This window comes from Merops nubicus, unplaced genomic scaffold, assembly GCF_000691845.1.
Source record: "Merops nubicus isolate BGI_N331 unplaced genomic scaffold, ASM69184v1 scaffold26693, whole genome shotgun sequence".
Taxonomy (NCBI): domain Eukaryota; kingdom Metazoa; phylum Chordata; class Aves; order Coraciiformes; family Meropidae; genus Merops; species Merops nubicus.
In genome coordinates this window covers 23,016-24,578 of record NW_008598661.1, presented here as the reverse complement: position 1 = coordinate 24,578, position 1,563 = coordinate 23,016, and the positions used below count along the sequence as shown (strand labels likewise).

The 1,563-nt window shown below is 63.6% G+C and overlaps 1 protein-coding gene across 1 annotated transcript in view; it reads left to right on the top strand.

Moving 5' to 3' along the window:
• ELF3 (E74-like factor 3 (ets domain transcription factor, epithelial-specific )) overlaps positions 1 to 1,084 on the top strand; it is a 2,768-nt gene extending 1,684 nt beyond the window's left edge. The window contains exons 6-8 of the mRNA XM_008937137.1: positions 344 to 460; positions 642 to 837; positions 964 to 1,084. Coding sequence (XP_008935385.1) covers positions 344 to 460; positions 642 to 837; positions 964 to 1,084 — 434 coding nt within the window. The remainder of the gene's footprint in view (positions 1 to 343; positions 461 to 641; positions 838 to 963) is intronic.
• Positions 1,085 to 1,563: the final 479 nt, after the last annotated feature.

Here is a 1,563-nt window from a genome sequence, read left to right as displayed (position 1 = left end):
GGCCAGGCCGTAGGTAAAGCAGCCACACATCCACCCCCATGCCAGGAAAGAGCTGGGGCTGGATTTCTGTGCTCCGGGGGTCTGTTTCTCTCTGTTGGTCATGGTGGTGGTGCAGGGTCTGGGGCAGAGCTGGGGCAGCCAGGGCAGCAGACGAGGCTGGAGGGAACAGGGAGGCTCCTCTCTCAGGGGGGTGGTTTCCTGGTACCTGGGTCTGGAAAGAGGGTGCAGCCCCTGACCTCTCCCCCTGCTCCAGCCACCCCTGGGCTTCTGCTCCCGAGGGGGACACCTCCTCTGTGCCCAGGGAGGGGAGAGCCACTAACCAGTCCCCTCGCTGTGTGTGCAGGTGGCTTTGTGGGGAGCAAGAAAGGGGACAGCAAACACGGCAAGAGGAAACGGGGACGGCCCCGAAAACTCAGCAAGGAGAGCAGAGACTGCCTGGAGAGCCGGAAGAGCAAGCACTGTACGTGAGCCCTCCAGCCTGGGAGCAGGACGTGCCTCCCCCTGCTCGGCCCCGTGGTGGGGAGGTGGGAGGAAGGGGACACGTCCGCCGGCCGAGCCCTTTGGCGGGAGGATTTAGGGACATCCGAAGTGCAGGGACCTGCAGGAACTTCCCTGCTCTACAGCTTGTTCTCCTCTTCCAGCCCCAAGAGGCACCCACCTGTGGGAGTTCATCCGAGACATCCTGATCCACCCCGAGCTGAACGAGGGGCTGATGAAGTGGGAGGATCGGCGGGAGGGCGTCTTCAAGTTCCTGCGCTCGGAGGCGGTGGCTCAGCTCTGGGGCCAGAAGAAGAAGAACAGCAGCATGACCTACGAGAAGCTGAGCAGAGCCATGCGGTGAGTCCTCCCCTGGCCCAGCTGGGGACCTGCCCCACGGGGCTGGACTGGACCCACGGGGGCTCAGCCCTGACCCCCACACCCTCAGTAGCTCCCCAGCCCTGATCCCAGCTCCATCTCCTGCAGATATTACTACAAACGAGAGATCCTGGAGAGGGTCGACGGGCGGCGGCTGGTGTACAAGTTTGGGAAGAACTCCAGTGGCTGGAAGGAGGAGGAGGTGCTCAACAGGAACAAGGAGCTGTAGGAGTCCTGGATGAGCCAGGGACTGACAATCCCCTCTGGGCCAGCCCCAGGATGGGCTCCTCGGCAGGAGACTTTGCCTACAGCTGTACCTGGAAGCTGCTGCCCTGTGCAGCGTGTGAGGCTCGGACGTTTGCACGGGCACCAACGACTCCCACGGGTTGTTGTAACCTGCTCTCCCCCTCGCTGGGTTCTGATGGGAGTCACAGGGACTTGGGCTGTTTCAGAGCCTGGACAAAGGTGAAGGGGAAGAGACGCTCGAGTGGCAGCTGGCACCACAGTGAGAGCCCAGCAGGTCTCCTGCTGTCGCCCACCCCCTGCCCGGGCACCGCTGGCTCACCCGGATCCTTCAGCCTGGCCAGCCCTTGCTCGTGCCATGCCAAGGCACCCACCGTCCTGTTTGCCCCACGCGGGGTGGGTGAGCCCCTCCCTGTGCAGCACCTTCTCAGCGTGGCACCTGCTGAGAGAAGATGGAACCATCGT